At 35.7% G+C, this 22,214-nt stretch overlaps 1 protein-coding gene across 9 annotated transcripts in view; it reads left to right on the plus strand.

Annotated features, from left to right (window-relative positions):
- The window catches only part of LOC136876361 (galactokinase), a 323,016-nt gene that overhangs the window by 201,805 nt on the left and 98,997 nt on the right, over nucleotides 1-22,214 (plus strand). For 7 of the 9 annotated variants that reach the window (XM_068228397.1, XM_068228395.1, XM_068228398.1 and 4 more), the window contains 2 exons: nucleotides 13,844-16,087; nucleotides 17,397-20,200. The exons of 1 other annotated variant lie outside the window; for it this stretch is intronic. In XM_068228397.1, coding sequence (XP_068084498.1) covers nucleotides 13,844-13,969 — 126 coding nt within the window. In that variant the 3' untranslated portion in view covers nucleotides 13,970-16,087; nucleotides 17,397-20,200. Of the gene's footprint in view, nucleotides 1-13,366; nucleotides 13,809-13,843; nucleotides 16,088-17,396; nucleotides 20,201-22,214 lie in introns of those variants that run through there. One more of the 9 variants, XM_067150250.2, reaches the window with a different exon arrangement.

Consider the following 22,214-nt stretch of genomic DNA (forward strand, 5'->3'; position numbering starts at 1 on the left):
CAGAAACTTGGGTAGACAATCTGTTACTGAGTTTGACTTACACAGAAATCTTTTAAAACTGATTTTTCTCAAAACAAGCCTTTGCAGAGTTTGCCCTTTACTACTTGGATGGAATACCACATTTGTAGTAGTCAGAAATATTTTATTATACCAGTAGCTTTTATTAGAAACAATAATTTAACATCTAAAATTGCGAATTCAACACCCATTAGTTTTAATGTCACTAGCCCTTGGGTGTATTTTGGTTCAACTCCTGTACAATTTACTGGCCATTTTCAAGGATTGAATAATAGCAACTTTGAGAATTTGTAAATTTTGAAGCTGGTGAGGTCTTGTTTCAATATTCCTGTATAAATGTAAATAGTACTCTGCCATTTATGATAAAAGCTGCAAGGTTTGCATGTATTTCGTGGTTTTGTTACAAATCGGATATGGGTAATATTAGGAAACTTTTCAGTTTTGATGTCATTGTCTCTATAGTACTGTTCAGTTAGCATCCAACATCAGCAGTCAGGCAGGTATGGACTTGAGCTCTGGCAGGTTTAAGCTCTTTCACATCTTTGAATTGTAAGGGACTTTTTCTTCTCATTGCATAGAAAGTTGTATTAAAAAAATATCTAATCGTGCCAGTAGATATGTATTTACATAAGTAGATATGCAAGTTCTATTGTCAGAGTGTTATATAGCATATAGAAAACATGCCTATCAGACAAGTAAATTAGTTGCTGCACAAGGATGGCCTCTCGAATACGTGCATGTTGCCCACCAGCCCTATAATTAACAGTAGCAATATATTATCCATTCATTTAATTTACCAGCAGCTGTCAATAGTTAAATTATAGCATACCAGCTTGTTGTTCACAAGATTACAGGTTCAAGCTCAGTCAAGATCGGTGGATTTTTGAAGATGGAAAATTCCTTAGCATGCTTTGTTATTTATGTGAACATGTAAAAGAACTTTGTTGAATCCATAAGATGTCCATTTGGCTAAATTCTGTCAACATTCTAACCAGTTTTGGTTTCAAAAATAAGAACATTGATTGTAGTTAACTACTACCTTCTAGTGAAAATCGGTCATGGAAATTGACATGCAAGAAACCCAGATGACATCAGTTGTGGTAGTACAGATGTCACAACCCTGAGATATGTACATTACCATATTACATTTATTTCAGAACTGATTTATTTAATATCTTAAATGATGAAGTCGGAAGGTTTTCCATATTGAATATTGTTTGTATATTGTGTGTACAGTATTTGGGAAGTAAAAACTATTTACAGGCAGCAAATATTATGGTATCGGGAAGTTGCCTAGTGCTAAATTTATCCAAATTTAAGCATGAACCCAGCACACAATTCAAGGCATGGTTTCTTCACCGAACAACTTCATGGAGGCTAGGCATCTGTAATCATGGCAGATCCCTCTATCCAGAGAGGACAGATGTTACCCAGTCTGTGTATGTTGTGTTTGCATCCACCATGCCAAGTTGGAGGAGATGCCTACTTAAGCAGGTGTTGATGATGGGAAAGAGGTCATTGATAGTGGTCTGACTTACTACAAGTTCTTACTTGCCTTGCTACTTGGTGCACTGACTGTTGCCTGTTTCTGATACTTTAATGTTTTAAAGTATTGGAAATGAACAACAAACAGGTGCCAAGTCAAGTTGACATCTCTCTTTTTAATTAATGGTATCTTTTTCAGGTTTTATCTGCTAATAAATGTTGGTTTTTTTTTTTTCCTTCAGGTATTTTCTAAATTTATGTTATACTGAATTAGTTTTGACAGATTGAAGAAACTCACAGTTATAAATTAACTAATTTGAAACTGAAGAAAAATGGCTTCAATTATAACTAATTAATGTTTTAAAGTGTCGATGAGCTGATACTTGTTCTTGGGAACTCAGATTGCACAGGCGAGTTTTGTCTAGCGATGCACGACTTCACACATATTCCTTAAGGCTACAGCCTATTTTCACTGCGTAGAGAAGTTTTGTGGAAGAGGACATGTTTTTGCAAAGTAAACAGTTCTTCTTCTTCTTCTTCTTCTTCTTCTTCTTCTTCTTCTGCTTGGTACATTTCTGCTTATGCAGGTTGTTCACAGAGCCTCTTCCAATCTTCTCTTTTTTCCTGCAGTCTATCATTTATCACTGTCTTCCTTTGTAGTCTTCTCTTATTTACTCCATTCTCCACCTGATCCCTTCATCTTGCTCGTGGTCTACCAATTGGTCTTCTTCTAGATTCTGTCCATTCCAGAGCTATTCTTGGTAATCTTTCTTGTCCCATTCTTTTGACGTGGTGAAACCATTTCAGCCTGTTTCTCTCCATAGTTTCTTTTAGGGGGTTGATCGGTAGCGAGTTTCGTATTGTTTCTTTTCTTATCTTTTCTCTCCTTGTTTTATCCAAGATCTCTTGCAGAAAGCGCATCTCTGTTGCTTGTAATGTACTCAGATATTTTTCTTTTGTCCAGGTCCAACATTCTAATCCATAGGTCAATATTGGCAGATAATATGATTTATATATAATGATTTTTGCTTTGGTAGGTAATTTCCAATTTCTAATTATGTCTGATACATAGTAATACAATTTTGAGCAATTTCCTGTCCTCTTCGAAATTTCTTCCTTGATGTTTCCTTTCCCAGTTAGCTTACATCCTCGGTCTTTAAAAGCATCTACTGCTTTAAGAATTTTTCCATTACACCCAACATCCTTCAGTTTTTTGTACTGATTTTCATTACCTTACTTTTTATTAAACTTATTTCCGTGCCTGCTGCTTCAGTTGCCCTCTGCCAAGTATTTTTGTCCATTTTCTTCCCATATCATCACATCGTCTGCATATGCCATGACTTTCATATCATTTGCTGTTGACCCTTGATGAACTTTCCTCATAATGTTTCCATCACTATATTAAAGAGCACTGGTGAAAGTACACTTCCTTGTCAAACTCTTCTGTCTGTTCTAAACCATTCCGAATTTTTGCCATCTATTGTAACACAGTTCAGACATTTGTTATTGCATTTCTCTTGGCAATTCCATTCTATAAAGACCTTACTGTATCTCTTCTCTTCTAACCTTTTGTATATCTATGAATGCAACTGTGATGTCTTTCCCAAATTCCAATTTCTTTTCTACTACTTGTTTAGCTGTAAATATGGCACCAATAGTTGATCTTCCAGGTCTAAATCCTTGTTGTTCTTCTCTTAATTGTGAATCTATCTTGTTTTTGATTTTTTGTAAAATTATCTTTTCATAAATCTTCATGCAATGACACACCTTTTTTTTTTAATGGGTACTATAATTGCCCTTGTCCAATCATCAGGAATCTGTCTGTCAGTCCATACTATCTTCATTATTCTATACAGCTACTGCATTCCAATAGGTCCTGTAGCTTGAATCATTTCCACTGTGATGTCATCTATTCCAGAAGCTTTGCCATTTTTCATTTCTAACACAGCTTTTTCTACATCCGACATTTGTAGATCTCTTTCTGTTTCATCTGATTGTTTATATGTCCATTCCACTGTACAGTAATGGTGACATTTCGTTTATCATCATCTATCTCCTTGGGTTCATTTGTTTCATTTTGTCCTTCATATAGATTTTGGAACTATCCTTTCCATACTTTCAAAACTTCTTTATCTTCCCACATGGGTTTTCCATCTTTGTTGATGACTTTTAATGTATTTTCTGTTGCTTAATATGCGGTATAATATTTTCTTTTCATTTTTATAATTATCTTTTATCACTTTTGTGAATTTTTCCCAGGACATCTTTTTAGTGAGCAATACTATTATACAATTGTTAAAATCAGTAAGTGGCTATAAGATAATGTGATTGGGATCAGGATGGTACATTTCCTGAAACTTGTGCATGTTACACAATTCATGTCACCTGTATAATTGTTCACTGTTGTTTGAACAATCACTACAAATGACCTTGCTTTCTCAAGTATTTTCTTTCAGATTTACCTTTGTTATATATGTACTTTCCCTGTGGTGTAGGGGTAGCATGCCTGCCTCTTACCCGGAGGGCTGGTTTGAGGTCCACTCAGCCTACGTGATTAGAATTGAGGAGCTATCTGACGGTGAGATAGCGGCCCCGGTCTAGAAAGCCAAGAATAACGGCCGAGAGGATTTGTCGTGTTGACCATATGACACCTCGTAATCTGCAGGCTTTCGGGCTGAGCAGCGGTCGCTTGGTAAGCCAAGGCCCTTCAAGGGCTGTAGTGCCATGGGGTTATATATGTACTTTCCATTCTTTTTAGTTGTGTAGGGTTGATTAATATGTTTGATGAAAGGTGAATATGTGGGTAATTTTATATTAGATTATAGCTACGAGGGCAAATCAAAAAGTAAGTTACACTTCCAAGTTATGGCCATTTATGAAACCACCTACACATAGGCAACGCGGCTATGACTGCATACAATGTAAGTTCAATATTTTCACATCGTCCCCAAGAGACTGTAAACATTTCCCACAACGGTCAACAACTTTTCGATTCTGGATGCGTAGAAATCACCTCCAGCGCTATGTAACCACCTGGAGACAGCTGCTTTCACCTCCTCGTCGTTTCGGAATCGTTGTCCACCGGGGAAAATTGAGTGCGGTGTAATTTTGTTGCACGATAACGCAACACCTCACACGGCCCGCCGAACGTTGGAACTGCTGCAGCGATTCAAGTGGGAGGTACGGCAACATCCTCCATACAATCCAGACTCGGTGGACGACGATTCCGAAATAATGAGGAGGCGAAAGCAGCTGACTCCAGATGGTTACATAGTGCTGGAGGTGATTTCTACGCATCCAGAATCGAAAAGTTGTTGACCGTTCCGAGAAATGTTTACAGTCTCTTGGGGACTATGTGGAAAAGTAAACTTACATTTTATGTTGTCATAGCTGTGTTGCCTATGTGTAGGTGGTTTCATAAATGGCCATAACTTGGAAGTGTAAAACTTACTTTTTGATTCGCACTTGTAGTTGATTTCAAATCAGTGTGGAAGAGTTATTTCAGGCACATAATCTAATTACAGTTCCCACCCTTTTAGGGAAGGTTTTACAAAGCCCAAATCAGATGTATCAGAACACAGCCTCATGTACACACCCAGGGAGAAGAGAGAATTATTGTGCTTCATTAAAAATTATTATTATTATTATTATTATTATTATTATTATTATTATTATTATTATTATTATTATTATTATTATCATCATCATCATCAATAAGGCCTCTCCCTAGTGGTAGGCAACACCTTAAACACCTGAGGGCAGTAAAGTCTTGTGGAGACAGACTGAACTTTATGAAAAACACATGATTTTCATATTTGTTAACAGATGTCACTACTGCCCCTTATTTCCTGGACAAGCTCAGCCTGTGCACGAGAGATCCTGAAGTGGATCGTTTGTTAATGGGATGTCTTTATTTTAGGGGTATTTAAAGGAATGAGGATTGACAACAAGGAAGTAAAAACAAATTTAAAACCACAGGCTTGACGTATATTCCAGTATCTTGATTAATTAGTTTCATTTTCCGTATTGATAGTTCACATGTAATATAGATAAGAAAAGGTTCCACCTTATTAATACCAATTTGATTTATATACAATTAACTTACAGGACCGGTTTTGACTTTTTGAACAGTCATCATCAGCTGTACATTGGTACCTTTACATAAGTCAAATATTGGTATGGCAATTGAAAGGCAATTCAACCAATATTTGACTTATGTAAAGGTACCAATGTACAGCTGATGATGACTGTTCAAAAAGTCGAAACCGGTCCTGTAAGTTAATCGTATATAAATAAAATTGGTATTAATAAGGTGGAAACTTTTCTTATCTATATTACATGTATATTCCAGTAAGCATTAAATTAATCACAAACAAAATATTCTTGCTGTTTTCAAAACATAAATCTCACGGAGTTAATGACTTGGATTGAATTACAAAATTTAAATTATTTAGATCTTCACTCACTTTGACAAGGGTTTGTTCTGTAAAAATAAAATAAAAACCAGAATTAGCCCTCCACTGGCTCTGCAATTGAAAATAAAGAATAAACCTCATCCTAACTCAGCCTTGACTTTACACAACACTTGAATGCAGAACCTTGCTTAATTCATCATTAACAAAATTTAAATTTAAACTTTTCCACTAAATCACGTGGCTGGTAAATAGTTTCCTTTTTTTAAATCATAACTTTACATTATTAATGCACTTCACATTATCTTTACTTTCTTGATCAGTGAAAATCTTTCTGATAATGCTTTGACACTGTTAAATTAATTAATTGAATAATTTAAGTTCTCACTATAATTAATCTTTCACCTTTGCTGTTCGTAGTTTACATGGATCATCTGCTGAAAGGTATAAAATGGCAGGGAGGGATTCATTTTGGTGGAAATGTAATAAGCAGTTTGGCCTATGCTGACGACTTGGTCTTAATGGCAGACTGTGCAGAAAGCCTGCAGTCTAATATCTTGGAACTTGAAAATAGGTGCAATGAGTATGGTATGAAAATTAGCCTCTCGAAGACTAAATTGATGTCAGTAGGTAAGAAATTCAACAGAATCGAATGTCAGATTGGTGATACAAAGCTAGAACAGGTCGATAATTTCAAATATTTAGGTTGTGTGTTCTCCCAGGATGGTAATATAGTAAGTGAGATTGAATCAAGGTGTAGTAAAGCTAATGCAGTGAACTCGCAGTTGCGATCAGCAGTATTCTGTAAGAAGGAAGTCAGCTCCCAGACGAAACTATTTTTACATCGGTCTGTTTTCAGACCAACTTTGCTTTACGGGAGCGAAAGCTCGGTGGACTCAGGATATCTTATTCATAAGTTAGAAGTAACAGACATGAAAGTAGCGAGAATGATTGCTGGTACAAACAGGTGGGAACAATGGCAGGAGGGTACTCAGAATGAGGAGATATAGACTAATTTAGGAATGAACTCGGTGGATGAAGCTGTACGCATAAACCAGCTTCGGTGGTGGGGTCATGTGAGGCGAATGGAGGAGGATAGGTTACCTAGGAGAATAATGGACTCTGTTATGGAGGGTAAGAGAAGTAGAGGGAGACCAAGACGATGATGGTTAGACTCGGTTTCTAACGATTTAAAGATAAAAGGTATAGAACTAAATGAGGCCACAACACTAGTTGCAAATCGAGGATTGTGGCGACGTTTAGTAAATTCTCAGAGGCTAGCAGACTGAACGCTGAAAGGCATAACAGTCTATAATGATAATGTATGTATGTATGTATGTATGTATGTATGTATGTATGTATAATTAATTTGCTCAATTAATGTTGGTTATATTATCAAATGGCTTTTAGCATTAGTGGTAAATTCTAAAACAATATTTTCTTGCTTGAAAATGAATAAATGAATGAATTTTTTTTTAAAAATCATTCGTGACGTCACTCGATTTTTACGTTACACGAATTCCAAAATTTACAATCCTTGCTTTTGCCATGAAACTATATGATCTTATTCACTTTTGGATTTAAGTTATTGACAAATTTATCCTCTCATTCAATTTATCAAAAATTCACTATGCACATCAAAGAAATCGACCAACAAAAGAAACGCCGAAATAATCTGAGCCACCGTGGTGATCAAGTGGTCAGATTACACACATGAATCACAAACTATCGCATTGAAAAATGTTAGCAACTGCTGCACTCATACCACACACACACATAGGATACACATAATTTATGTGCAATATTTACACACGAATCCTTGGTTCATTATTATTATTTTAGGATATTTATCACAAGTAGAGTAGATTGAATCAAATAGGTGAGTCTGTATTAATTAAATGTACTCGCCACAGTATGAGACCAGTGATTGAATTTGAGTAATCACTTTAAAGAATATTGTAATTGCATTGCAACGACGATCCAGTAAAATTTCATATTTTAATCAGAAGATCTGGTTGAAAATAATCATCACGAACATCACAAGGGTTACACTTGAAAGTCGTCAGATACGTGGTCAATGAGCACTGATAAATGTATTATTGTTCTCAAAAACTTGAAATGTGACTCAAAACATGCTCCATAGATTATCTCAGAAGGTTGTGTTCCCATGACACACGCTTTCCAAAATTCCGTTAAATATCCCTCAGGACTACCATTATTCCAGGCAAATACATAAAAATCAGAGCACTACATAAATCATCCACAAGAACAATCTACATTTATTAATTGGTCATGACCTTTAAATTCACGTTTAACCCAATCTCATAATTTATTATTATTATCATCAGTGATTATTAGATCTACCGTCAAAATCTTGATTAATCTGAAATCAGATGCCACAATCCTAAATAATCATCGAATAATGCATCAGATGAAACTCTATAATCTATTAGCTTGGCATTTAACATGCGAGAGGTCGCGCGAAGGCAAATTGCTCACGCTTAATATTTTAATGAGCTGCTATTTTCCTTTTGCAGTGAATGCTCTGATAAAAATATAAATATGTACACTGTTTAACTGCCTTTCAACTAGTACTAACATAATTACCCAGTAGAATATTTTCTCAATATAAAAAAATCAATGAATATTTTTGGAAAATCTGGTAAAATGGTGTGAGTTTTTAAAGAGTGTGAGAGGTCGCGCGTGAGCAAATTGCCTCAACATTTGGATTTGTACATTTCAGTGAATGATTTGGTCACAATTCAAAATAAAACTACAGCACCACACTTCACTGTAAGCCACCATAAACCTCATGAACTTTACTTAAGAAACTTTCTTGGAAATGCAGTCATGTAAGAATGCACTATGTATGGGGTCGCATAAAGGCAATTTGCCGCGGCAGATGCAAGAGTGAAAGAAAACTAAAACTACTCAGGAACGCAGCAGGCAATACACTAACGATAATCAATGTCAGGCGGGAGAGATGGAGGGGAGGGATGAAACAAGTGCCCTAAGTCCTAATGCGGCTAGCAACGAAATTATTAACAAATATTTAAAAAGTGTGGCAAACTGCCACGGGTGCGACCTCTTGTATGTTAACATAGACATTCGAACTTGACACCAGAATGTCAGTGATTCTTGAAAAACTCTAATTGTATCCAATTTCAACCTCAGCAAATATAATTTTTGAAATATTTAGAAATCATGGGGCCAGGGTAAAAGCCCTCTAACCCCCAAAACTGTACCATATGTATTTATCTTAACATTATGTATTTTTTAGAATAGTGGCATTCATGTTTATTTTAATGGCATTCTTGTTTAATTTTAATTTTAGTAGTATTTATTCTGTACAGTCACTATTAAGCAGGTTCTTCAACAGCTGAAGATGACCTATTTACAGGTTGAAACCGGTACTGTCCTTTTATGTAAATAATATTGACATTATGTAAAATAAAGTATTGATTAGGTGGAGAACTCATCCTTCATACTTGTGTTTCAGATGAAACTCAACCACAATTTGATAAAGTGAGACGTTACCCAAATCATCTCCCACAATGTTTCATGAGGTCAATATCATTAATTAAATCCATTTTATCTGAGAGGTCAAATATTATTAAATCACGTTTTAAATAATAGCATAAGAATGGAAAAATACTCGGATGACAAGCTACAATTAGCTACTCTAATAGAATCTCAACTCTCAATCACACATGTACCATGACCCCAATGAAATGGAAGATTGAAAATATAGCTAAATAATGCAAATCTAATAGAAATACTTGCTAAGAGAAGAAGATCGTTTAGTTTCTACATAGATGTACAGATAGATTACATAAAATTGTACTCATATTTTACAATGGAACTCGATCCTCAGGAGACGCATTCACTCTCCCATGCTGAAGCTCATCCTTCTCACTCTCCCTCTTGATGCTAGAATTGCCTACGTGATTAGCAATTCATGGTGACGGCAAAGTCCATGTCCCATACTGAATTCATTGCTCCTCTTGATGGTAGAACACACATCTCGAAGTAGGCGATGATATCCTGTGGCTTTGGTCCTCTTCACGTTCAATTTGAAAATAGCTTTAACTGACACAAGAAATTTTAGAATATGCACGAGCCAGTCCAGACTTCACTAATTTGTCGAAGACAAAACATAACTTCGGGCTCACGCTGAAACAACAATCGCAGAAGTATGATAAGATCAGGTAAGTAAGGAAGAGAGTGATTTAATACCTGCTGAGGTTTTTATAGCCTCTGGTTCGGGGGTGTGTCCCTTGTATTAAATGACTATTGGTTCATACTGTACACATTCATTGGTCGAGATAATTCTGGAATCATTTGGCAGCTAGCAGTCGGTCACATGAGGTGGTCCGTAACCTTGAAGAGTCCAGTCCGCTCACGTGACTGCCACATGTTATCGATCGAAGGGTTGGCAGAATAATCAATACTTCACCCTCGCTGAGAACTTGTCAAACCACTTGTTGAATGTTAACACAACTCGCTAGCAATAAAACTTGGCCATTCTCATACAATGAAATAAATTATGCTGCTTGTTGCAGGCATGTAAATAAATGTTTATTATAGGCCAAACTTAACGGGGACACTACTTTGATTTTGGGTGCTGCCTAGGGACTTGGAATGAACATTATTTAGTGGAGTGTTGTAACTGATGGGGGTTGGCACAAGCTAGCATATGTCTTCTGTTTCTAAGTTGCCACTACTGTAATAATCAACCTATCATCGCCCAGCTTGCCCCTACAAATAGGAGCAATGTTGGACCTTATGTATCTATCTTGATCAGTGCTACGGACGGTGAAGTCTCTTCACACGAGGCTACAGGCGATCTGGGACAGCTTCAAAGGTAGGTGGCTAAAGAATTTACCCTTATCATGTGAACTGACTTGCATGTGGCGAAGATACCAGTGTTTTCCTCTGGCATGTAACAAGATCAAGTCATGTTTACCTTATTTTAATGTAGGTTTTCCTTATTGAACTTAGTTTGTAGTATGCAGGTTTCTGGGCATTTGGCTGCATGTGTATTCACCCTGTAACCTTTAATGTAACCACCTGAGTGGGTGTTAAGTAATTTCTTAAGTATCTATAAGTGTGAACCTTCGTTTCCCTTGTTCACTTTTGCATTTTTGTGACTTAGCTTTCCCAAATTTAAACGCCCACCTTTTTTATTCTTTTTAATTTTCTTTTTCCATCTTTGTCACATATGTATCCTCTCATGTCACAGGTTTGCTTGAGTAGGTTCAGCATCCTATTCTCTTCTGATTTTGGCCTTTTCTATTAACCTTCTATTTTTGTCATTTCTTGGCCATGTAATATGAGATATTGCTGCTGTTTCTTTTGGATCCCTCAGATCCATTTGATTTGCAGCATGTGTCAAATAAGTGAAGGGTGCAAGGAAAAAAGGAGCTCGGTCATATTTAGCAATTTTTTCAGGAAATAAATTTTAAAGTTTGTAACTTTGCCTTATTTTTAATATTATTATATATTATACTTGTACAATATGTACGTAGATATATTAGGATCATTGTTTCATAATATTTCATGCACTTATGAGCGTTATAGTATTGGTAAATTTAAACAACTTTGTACTATTATCGCAACCATAGAAAAAACCACCTCAGTCCAGGACTCAACCTATTAGTCCCTTGAATACTCGGTTGGTAACTAAACCACCATACTATTATAGAATGTAACAAATGCTTCATTTAGTGTACAGATTACAACCATTTTAGAAATAAACATAACACTGACAACATGCTGTTTGAATTCTTTTCAATTTTGACGTCCACGATTTTGAATTAAGTCTCTTGCAAAGTTCAGAACACACCGCTTACCTTTTTAAATAAAGTTTTTTTGAGAGTCCACCTTTTCAATACAATATATTTTTATTGATGTACATAAAGAAAATTTACATTATTACTGCATGTCTTAAGCAGGACATGTTTCGCCTATATTTTTAGGCATCTTCAGCTGCTGTTCCTACACTCTTAAGATCAAAATGCCCAGGGTCTTGGGTATTTGTTTACTGATAACATACTTAAAATTGTTAAGCTAAGATGGATTCTTTCTAACTAAAATATGTTCTTATGTAAATATGTGGTCTGTAAAAACATCCAGCTGCTTTGAATTATTTTGAATGGTGAAATGTGCTATATATAAAAACACTTTTAGATTACATACAATTATTCTATTTAAAAAAAGTGAGTCTACACTTGTTGAACATTTGATTAAAAAATGTAATTGTTATTATGCTTTATAACTTGTGAATGACATTACTTGGTTTGAATTATTCAGTCTTTAATATCCAATGAGCGTGTTCTCCTGGTTGGTTGGGTTATTTGATCTTGAATGTCCGATTTGTGTGCTCTCACTGGAATGTTCGCGAACTTGAGTGTCACCTTGGGACTTAAATTTTGTTGGCATATTTGTAAGATATTATATGATCCGTGGCTGAATGTTACTTGTGGTGCTTAATTATGAACAATGAACGTTGCTCAATACGGACCCAATGATGAGATGTATAACTTGTAACATACCACTAATACTAATATAATACCAATATAATTCGTCTGTTATTGGACATTATATCAACATACCGCTAAGTTGAACAGCTCATCTCCTTTCTCCCAAGTCTTCCCAGCCCAAACTTTGCAGCATTTTTGTAACGCTACTCTTTTGTCGGAAATCGCCCAGAACAAATCAAGCTACTTTTCTTTGAATTTTGTATTTACTAGTCCCATATTCTTGTCACACTCCATATAGGAGGGGCCGCAAACTGCAAGTTGTCTTTATAGAGTCTAGCCTCTTTTCTTGGTCGATAAGGTTATGTAGAAATTGAAACAAAGTGAAGTTTTTATTCTGTCCTGGGCATGAATCACAAAATATTTCTGGATGCCCAACTTGTCATAGAGGTAGTTGTACATAAAGTTATGAGGTAAAGAGCAAACTTTTTCATTGCCCTTTCTGCCTTCTTTTTCAGGATACATGTAAAATTTGCTTTGTAAAGTGGACAAAACATGCACATTGAACACATACATGGATAGCTGACATTTGTAATAGACATCGTTTTGCTGAGACAGTTACTTTTGTATCAGGGTCTCTGGTAGAACATAACATTTCTGGAACAGCTTACTGTGATGGTACAGGATATATTATCATGTTACAATATTTAACTCTCATCTCAAGTGCTGCAAGCTCCCTTCAACTTGTTACAAGGAACAGTTAACATCACTTTGCAATCTTAAAGAACAGTATTTTATTAAAGAAGCTATCAAAAAAAAAAAAAAGTTGGTGATTTCTTTCCAAAATAGATTAGTGCAACTACAATTTTATTTATGTACTGTTGTGTAATGCATTTCATTTTTTATAATATAGTTAAACTAGATAAATGCTACAGTGTGATAGTACCTGTTTTTGATTTTGTTGTCCTGTAGGTAAAACAATATTCTGCATGCAATTTTCTATTCCACCAATATAACAACACTGATTTAACAATAGAAGCTGCTTGGGTCCAGAAATATTGATATACAGAGATACAACTGTACTTCTACTTTGACCGAGCGAGTTGGCCGTGCAGTTAGGGGCATGCAGTTGTGAGCTTGCATTCAGGAGATAGTGGATTCAAACCCCATTGTTGGCAGCGCTAAAGATGGTTTTCTGTGGTTTCTCATTTTCACACCACGCAAATGCTGGGGCTGTACCTTAATTAAGGCCATGGCCACTTCCAACTCCCTAGCCCTTTTCTATCCCATCATTGTCATAAGACATATCTGTGTCAGTGCGGGGTAAATAATAAAAAAATCCACTTAAAAATTATACATTTTTGTCATTATTGTTTTCTTCCTTCCCTCTATTCATCCTGGTGTTATTGGCATTATATAGTACAAAACTATTACTATTTTTTGTTACAGGTTTACAAAGATTATGTGGAGAATCTTATACGTTGTCTGCGAGCAAAGTATTCTGGTGAACCAACTTTTTATATTGTTAGGCCTTCTGAGGGCTGTAGGGAGATTCCCCTCAATAAGACTGAATGACAGTGACTTCTCAGAATATGTTAGCCTGCATGAATTGTATGGAAAATTTCCTGCTGAACTTGTCGTAGATATTAGAGTTCCATTGGTTTGAACTTCCTTGGGATTAGACGTTTCTCTAGACTGATAGTTTTGCTGTGGATATGCTGTAAACAATTGAAGCAAGGCAGTGAATAAACATCAGTGTTACATTTCATATGTATTGAGAAAAATGGCAATGAAGTTGAATGTTGTCCAAACTGCGGGGCTGTGCAGTATGAGGTAACATAAATCCAACACAATGTTTAAGCATGAGTGCTCACTCACGTGCTCTCCAATTAATTCATACAGGAAAAAAATAACATATCTTTTAGTGAACATTATTCAGCCTATCTGAAAATAATATTGATTTCAATATAAAACTTGATTGAACACAGATTTTTTTGCATTGAGTAGGGTAGTTTCTAGGTTTAAATAGAATTTAAGGTGCTCCTCCTGCAAGTACCTCAGCATATCTTGCACATCCATCTTTTTCTTCTTCTAATTGCTCGAATCATCTGGATACCCAGAAACTAAGTTATCACATTTCATAGAGACAAAACAGGATAATATTGAAATGGAATTACTGTATTACAGTGTTTTCTGATGTATATGTCACATACATAACTTTTCCTGCATCTTTTTTTAGTTAATCTGCGTACATCATTTGGTGATGGCTTGATATTATGATCACCACTCTTGTCCGATTACATGTCCATTTTGTTAATGAAAAGTTAAATAAACTTAAATAATTCATACTTGGGAGCCTCCGTGGCTCAGACGGCAGCGCGTCGGTCTCTCACTGCTGGATACCGTGGTTCAAATCCCGGTCGCTCCATGTGAGATTTGTGCTGGACAAAACGGAGGCGGGGCAGGTTTTTCTCCGGGTACTCCGGTTTTCCCTGTCATCTTTCATTCCAGCAACACTCTCCATTCTCATTTCATAGCATCTATCACTCATTAACATAAATCACTTTGGGAGTGGCGACCCCATCGTAATAACAGCCTATATACAATTCATTCATCACATCCCTGACCCGGTCAAAGACTGGAAAACAGGTTGTAGGTTTTCATTTTCAATTCATACTTGAAAATATCAGAATAACCTCTTGACTAGACTAATCATGAACAACTGTTTTTGATTCATAACACTGCTCCCGTAGCTTGCACAGGAAATGCATGTATTTAAATATATATATATATATTAATTGATAAATAGGGTTCCAGAGAGCAAGAGCTCTCCCAAGAGGAATAATACATAGATAATCACAACAATTGTGGATTAAGGTCTAAAAGTAAAAGAGTGGCTTTACATATGATTTGAGTATCACTCTACCTAATGGAGAGGATTATATTAAGTGGATTACTATCGAAGGAAGGTGACTTTGGAAATATAAGAGAAATAACTGTTACTTATTCATAGTGCCTAACAGGTACTTCTTAAGCTTATTACAAAATGGCACACTTTTAGAGATGATTGCTATATTGTCAGGAATGCTGTTATATTTAGATATTAGTAAGTGTTGCACTCTGTTAGTGCCAAACCTTGTATAGTTTTGAAACACATGTAATTTATTCTTTTGCCTTGTCTTATATGAATGGATGTTGGTGACTTTAGGAAATTCAGAGTTGGTGAACATTTTATTACGCAAGACTTTATGAATAAGAAGTGATGCATTTAATGAGATTAATTTCTTAAGTGGTAATATATTGGTTTCATAGTATATTTTATTTTGAGAATATCGTTGATGAAATGAAATGTCGTATGGCTTTTAGTGCCGGGATATCCCAGAACGGGTTCGGCTCGCCAGGTGCAGGTCTTTCTGTTTGACTCCCGTAGGCGACCTGCGCGTCGTGATGAGGATGAAATTAATATCGTTGATGGAATCCATACATAAATCTAATAACTCTGTTTTGTAAGACCTCTAAAGTATTTAAGTTAATTTGGGTTGCTTTGCCCCAAATTAAACACAGGTAAGAAAGTCGAGATTTTTTCATTGTGAAATAAATTAGATGAAGAGTGTCAGTTGTTAGTAGGTACTTAATCTTGCCAATGATGCCAACAAAGACGGATATTTTATTTTTTTAAGTTTAATATATGAGGTGTCCATGGTTGACTGTCAAGGTGTCACCTGTGTGGGACTAGGTCCCGAATTACAACTCTGGATGTGATCCAGTGAGGTGATAATGAGGCCGCTCCTCTGTTTAAAATTTTAAGACACCTTGGACTACACCCCAAATTAATAAACATGATAAAATTGACTCTCACCAATACCAAGTCAAAAGTGAAGTTTAGGGGTGAAACATCAGAGATATTTGAAATTAAAACTGGACTACGGCAGGGAGATGGGCTCTCACCACTATTATTTAACTGTGCTCTAGAAATGGTAATGAGGGAATGGTTTAGAAAATGTCCCCCCAAAATAAAGATTGGCCGAAAAATCAAAACAAATTGCCTGGGTTTTGCTGACGATTTAGCATTACTAGCAGTGGACATAAAAGAAGCAAAAACCCAGATATCAGAACTTCAAAACATTGCAAATAAAATTGGCCTCAAAATATCATTTGAAAAAACAGAAATTATGCCCCAAAAACCAACACAGCTAAAAGAAGTCACCATAAATGGTAATAAAATCAAAATAGTAACTCAGTTTAAATATCTTGGAGAAGTAATAACACATAACTTAAATGAAAAAATCTCAATCCAAGTAAGAACAAATAGATTAGCTAAAGCACAAAAATTAACATGGGATATCTACAAAAAGAAATGTCTATCAATAAATACAAAAATAAAACACTACAACACAGTTATAAAACCGGAAGCTACATATGCAGCAGAAACACTCTTTTACCTGAATAAACAATCAAAGACTGACAGACTTCAGAAAATTGAAAGGAGGATTGGAAGAACCTGTATCAACAAAAAATATCAGAAAGATGGACAGTGGCGGTTAATACCTAACAAAGTTGTGTACAAAGAGCTAGAACCCATTACAGATACTATGCGTAAGAGGAGACTGGGATTCTTTGGACATATCATGAGGATGCAGGACTCGAGACTTCTGAAACAACTAGTACAACACAATCTCGTCTCAAAAAATACCACAACAGGATGTAAATGGATCAGAGAAGTAAGAGAGGATCTGAAGGAAATAGGCCTTACAACAGAAGACACCAAAAATAAGATAAAATTGAATACAAAACTCAAGAATACAAACCTCCGCTTTACCCTTACACAAAACAAACCAACAACACGCACATTTTCAACTGAGGAAAGGGCACGAAGATCGGAGCGTCTGAAGAAGTACTGGGAGGACCGCAAAGCCCGAACAATCCCTTCAAAGAGACCTGAACGACGGACTGACTAAAGTGATCCTATGTGGACATAAAAGAAGAAGAAGAAGAATATGAGGTGTCCAGGAGAGAGAGCCATCAAATATTAATCCAAGATATTTAACTTCTTTAACCCATTGTATCTTTGAGGTGCCAAATAATATATTTGTAGTTGCATTTAGGTCATTTTGTGATTTATGGAACATCATACAGACAGTGTTTGAGTAATTGGCTGTTAGGAGATTTTTTCCTCAGCCATTCATTTAAGATATGACAGTCATGCTGGATATCTGCAACTATTTCATCTTCAGAATTAGTTGAATAGAGCAGTGAAGTATCATCTGCCAGAAGTGATATTTTACCCTTAAAAGAGCACAGGGCTATGTCATTAATATATATGAGAAACAAAATTGGACCCAATATGGAACCTTGTGATACCAGTACACCAAAGGTGATCTTTTGTAGTTTACTTTTATTCATGCCAGTCTGAACATATTGTTGTCAGTTAGATAAGAAATCCTTAAACCAGAGCAATGAGGGACCTCTCACACCTGCCTTTTCCAGTTTGTATATCGTAAGTTCATGGCTAACAGTATCAAAAGCCTTTTTCAAATCAATAAACAACCCAGCAGTCTTGTAACCTTTATCAATATAATTTTGAAGTTCAATTATAATATCCATTATGGCAGGATTCTCCCCAGCCTTTTCTCTGAAACCATATTGAAGACTGGATAAATAATTGCATTTTTGAGGTAACTAATAAGCTTAACTTTGACAACAGTTTCTAAGATTTTAGATAATTCAGGTGGTACCGAGATGGGTTAGTAGTCATTCCCTTTGTGTACAGGAACCACTCTAGAGATCTTAAATGAATCAGGGACAATGCCTTTTGCCAAAGAGCAGTTGATAAGTTGAGATATTGGACCAGAGAGTGCTTGATTACAGATTTTGAGAAGTTTACTGGAAATACCATTGCTAGCAACTGAGTGAGCATGTTTGAGAGAATTGATAATTGCAGAGATTTCTTCTGGAGAACATGGTTCTAAGAAAATGGAATTAGGATGATTGTTGATTGTAGCAGTACATTCAGGATGTGGAGCAATATTTGAGGATAGTGTGGCAGGGACTGAGATAAAATAATTATTCAGGGCATTGCAAATATCACTTTTATCTTCAAAACATTAATTCCCTAGCTTGATACGAGCAATATTGATTGTTGATTTTGAAGGTTTACCAAGAACTTCATTTATGAGTTGCCATGTGTGTTTAGTGTTGTGTAGATTGTTTTTAAATTGATTATCATAATAAGACTTCTTGAGAGTCCTTTTCGGGGTTGTAACTCTATTGCAGTAACTTTTATATTTTTCTTTAATTATATCATTGTATGGGTGTTTTTTCAGTTTACTGTAGAGAATTGTAATATAAACTTTGTTCCGAAATGTTTAAACTGTATTTTACCTAATAATTTTGGTATACCAAGGCCATCTGTTGCAATATGCTCAAACTAAGTGCAATTAAGAATCAAGTATATAATTATAGACCTTTGTTCCATAAATAACTCCCCTTTCACATAAATGTAATAGAGATGTTTGTTCATGCATTTGCTTCAATTTATGAAAGGTTTTTGTATGAATGGTATTTGCACATACAGTAGCTAGATTGAAATTGTTGTATGGGTATGATATTGTTAATGTTACTGGATTTTCTAAAATCTTGCAAACATTTAAATATCCGTCCAATTGATATTGACACCTGAGAGTATTTCGTATAATTGTAATATTCAAATATACCAGGTAAATCACCAGCACCTATTTCTTTAGACTTATGCTCAGTTGAATCGGTCCAGCATAATGATGTCAGTGGTATTCATAATGCATTTGTCCATAGTCAGTGTTTACAGTAGATCATGATATTTATTATGTTCACTTTATTTATCATAACTTTGTTATAAGGATATCCGAGACTTCAGGAAAGTTAAATGTTTATTAACAATGCCTATCCGAGTATAAAATGAAAAATTCATGAGTTAAGGAGGATTTGAACCCTCACTGCTCTGAGAAACAAGTTATATCTACCGTGCATAATTCCACTCAGCTACGTAAAGCGTACAGGTTTACGCATTATAACTGAGTTCGCTAGGAGACCGAAAGTTCTCAGTTAAAACTGCTTATGTGTTACAGCATTATGACGCTGTTTTAAGACTTCATTGAGTGCTCTAACAGTAGTAATTACATGGCATAAGCTATCACACCTGCTATCTACTAGTTATATGCCATAATTTATACCATCATTTGAGAAAACAGTTTTCTATCTATTGCGATGAAACAAGACTGTCTGACATGGTAGTGTATGTCTGTAATTGGGTCGCAACCTGTCACATTTTCCCTGATAACAATCTGCCATTTTCTAAGAAAAGGAAATGGCTGCTTGGACCAGTCAAATATGCAACAATCGAGGATAACTAGGGATTAAATTAGATAAATGGACTCCGCTCTACATAACAAGGTACAATATTTTAAAGATGGGCCTTTCTTGTTGCCTCTCGTACGTTTATATGTACATAAAATTGCTGTAAGATGTCCCGTAAGATACGACTAGGAGTCATTTAATTTGGAGTAGGTTTCATATGTTAAAGAAAAGATAAGTGCAGCTGTTTCACCTGGTATATTGTATTCAGTAAGAAAAACAAAAATCTGTACACTTTTTCTTTTGTGGTAATGTGTAAGGAAAAGGACTGTTCAAATATTCTTGTATACAGCATGATTTTTTTTTGTAAGCTTGCTAAGGTCTACCAGAGTCAAAGGAAAAACAAATTATCATTTTACTGTCAGATGTTGTACAACTTAGTAAAATGAAAATAATAAAAGTTCAATATTATAAACATATTTGTGGTTTTTATAATCCTTTCCATTTTGTGAATTACAACTCTAGACATTCATGTGATAATACCTGTGTGGTGGCATGATCCTTAAGGCATCAAAGTCTTCATAGTAAGACTGTGGTTAGTTGGTTTGAGTCCCATTGGTGGAAAAATTTTCACCATCAGAATGTTGGCCAGCAGGGTAGGAGAGATGGATGGTGGTATACAATTTCTAATCAATGGATTGCTCAGCTCCTTGGCTGAATGGTCTGCATAGTCACCTTTATTTCAGAAGGCCCCTGGTTTGATATCCAGCCAGGCCAGAGATTTTAACCTTAAATGGTTAATTCCCCTGGTTCAGGGGCTGGGTGTTTGTACTGTCGTCAACATCACCGCAACTCACAGACCACACACAACACTGTCTTCCACCACGGTAAAACAGGGTTTCCTACATATAGCAGATGCTGCCCACCCTCATCAGAAAGTCTGCCTTACAAGGGCTGCACTAAGCTAGAAACAGCCACACGGAATTATCATCATCATCATCATCATCATCATACAGCTTGGTGTTATTCGACAGAAGTAGGCCATTGCAAGCTATCTACTTCATGACCGTATCGATGAGTACAATCAACAAATTAATTTAAAAACCACCTAATCGATACTTTATTTTTTGTCTTTGGCAAAATTAAAAATGCATTAGCACACACAGGACATGTTTCGACCACTTAATGGTCATCTTCAGCTGTATATAAATAGCTTAGATGAAAACATTTGGGTAGTGCCTCACCATAGATGCTTTAAGATATTTTTCAAATATGTTTACTAGTAAATAAGTTTTTTATCATCATTGTAGATGCGAATTTTAATTTAAGTATCCTTCTCACAAATGCCTGAAGACTGTTACACACATTGACTTTTTTATTCATGCCACCTAGTGTTATTACAAAAAGTGTATCACCATAGATGCTTTTAAATATTTTAAATATGTATATCTGTAAATAAGTTTCTAAACACAATTGTAGACGCAAATCGTAATTTAAGTATCATTCAAACATATTACCTCCCCCCACCCCCACCCTCCTTTCATTTAGAGCACCTAGAGCAATAGTTTTAGGATTCCATGGGACATAGTTTTAAGGTTTAGTGTGCTTACTACCCAAAAGTTTTCATCTAAGCTATTTTTATATACAGCTGAAGATGACCACTAAGTGGTCGAAACATGTCCTGTGTGTGCTAATGTATTTTTAATTTTGCCAAAGGCAAAAAATAAAGTATCGATTAGGTGGTTTTTAAATTAATTTGCTGATTGAGGAGTAGGCCATGCGGCAGCACTGGGTTTCACCCTCTCTCTTCATCATTCTCATCATCTCATAACACTGAACATAGAAACACACACACTCGCATAATAATCTTCATCTCTGAGGCATTGTCACTGCTTTTGGACTCGTATCCAAGTGTCTGGGCATTAGAAAGAACACATTTATCTGATGTTAATCCTCCTCTGTTCCATAAATAATCTCTTACTACATGTGCAAAAACAGAAATCAATTTCGTGTTTTCTCTAAGAATTGAGTGTTTTATCCTGGTTTTCAGTAAACTTCCAATAATGCAAAGCTAGTGAGTAAGTGTTTGCTGCATAATTCTTTTCCTCTACTCTAAACCAGTTTCTAATTCATCTTTATCTATTTTCTTTTCCTTACTCCTCATGTTTACTGATATCATCTGACCAACCCTCTTAAGAACGAATGGCAATTTTTTTCAAGACCAGCAGCCAAAATCTCGAGAACTTCAAGAAAAGGTGAATAGTGCTGCATTCTCTGCCTGCATGTGCAAATCTTAAATGTACTGTAAACATTTCTCTATTAAAGTACGGGACTCAGGCTGTGATAAAACTCTTCTTCCGTAACATAATATAAATTTTACTGGTCCACCTATTCATTACTCCATTAGACCATTTATATTTTAAACATGTAGTAAGAGATTATTTATGGAATGGATGAGGATTAATGTCAGATAAATGTGTTCCTTTTAGTG

The sequence above is a fragment of the Anabrus simplex genome, chromosome 6, assembly GCF_040414725.1.
Source record: "Anabrus simplex isolate iqAnaSimp1 chromosome 6, ASM4041472v1, whole genome shotgun sequence".
Classification (NCBI taxonomy): domain Eukaryota; kingdom Metazoa; phylum Arthropoda; class Insecta; order Orthoptera; family Tettigoniidae; genus Anabrus; species Anabrus simplex.